The sequence below is a fragment of the Octopus bimaculoides genome, chromosome 12, assembly GCF_001194135.2.
Source record: "Octopus bimaculoides isolate UCB-OBI-ISO-001 chromosome 12, ASM119413v2, whole genome shotgun sequence".
Lineage (NCBI taxonomy): Eukaryota > Metazoa > Mollusca > Cephalopoda > Octopoda > Octopodidae > Octopus > Octopus bimaculoides.
The window spans coordinates 68071331-68072299 of record NC_068992.1 but is presented as its reverse complement, the minus strand read 5'-3'; the positions used below and the strand labels follow the sequence as shown (position 1 = coordinate 68072299).

Genomic DNA, 969 nt, shown 5'->3' with positions numbered 1-969 from the left:
TTAGTAGTGAAATTTAGGATGTCTCGGTTTTCTGTGTATCGATTTTGATAAAACTTTTCCCAGTTGGTTTGCACACTATGGCAACACCATTGTTATATTTCCATTATTCTGTGTAATGTCCTTTCTTTTTTATTTCAGATTCTTCAGTTTTTGGGTGAACCACGTTAAGAGCTTTTGAATGATAATTGACTACCTAGACATTTTTTCAGACAATGAAGGGTAATGATGCATATTATCCATACATTGAGTATATATTTAACAGAAAACCATAATAATATTATAACATTTATTGACATAGTGAATCATTTACGTTTCGAGCCCTACGTTCTTCAACAGAAAGGAACACAAGGAAATAAACAGAGAGAATAAAAAAAACACTTTTGGAGCTAGCAGTTAATCATGGCGACTGGCTTGACAGAGGTAGTTAGTAGTAGTAGTAGTAGTAGTAGTAGTTGTAAGCAACCACTGTAAAAATCGATTACCTGCAATTCTTTGTTTGTTATCTTAAATCCTTTCGACCTGGATAAAGTGAGGCCAGAATGCAGCACAAGACCAGCTTCTCTCAACTCTAGGTTTTTGAAGTTTTTGAGTAAGTGTTCCAACCATTTCTTCCATGATGAATTCTGGTGGTAGTGGCTGGCAGGAGCAAACGCTAAACTGTTCATTTTCGGTATGACTGGAAATATAGGTAAATCATTTTCGTAATCATTAAAATACATGACGGTATAAATTATCGATAGGTGTTAGGGTGAGCTGTCACAGATGCACCAAAATTTCACTGATTGCACAGTCAATATAAACAGAAGGAATATTGCCAATAGGAATGCATTTTACTTGTGCTTCTCCATGATATTGAAACAAACTTAATACCTGCCCTCCCGACAACATATATATCTCTTGCCAGAATAAGATCACCTATATATACACCAACATAAAAAAACTCATTAACAATATCCGCTTGCCTTGTCC

The 969-nt window shown here is 35.2% G+C and overlaps 1 protein-coding gene across 1 annotated transcript in view; it reads right to left on the bottom strand.

The window, feature by feature from the left end:
- Positions 1–665, bottom strand: part of LOC106883002 (uncharacterized) — a 10356-nt gene extending 9691 nt beyond the window's left edge. The window contains exon 1 of the mRNA XM_014933860.2: positions 483–665. Within this exon, the coding sequence (XP_014789346.1) occupies positions 483–665 (183 nt within the window). The remainder of the gene's footprint in view (positions 1–482) is intronic.
- Positions 666–969: the final 304 nt, after the last annotated feature.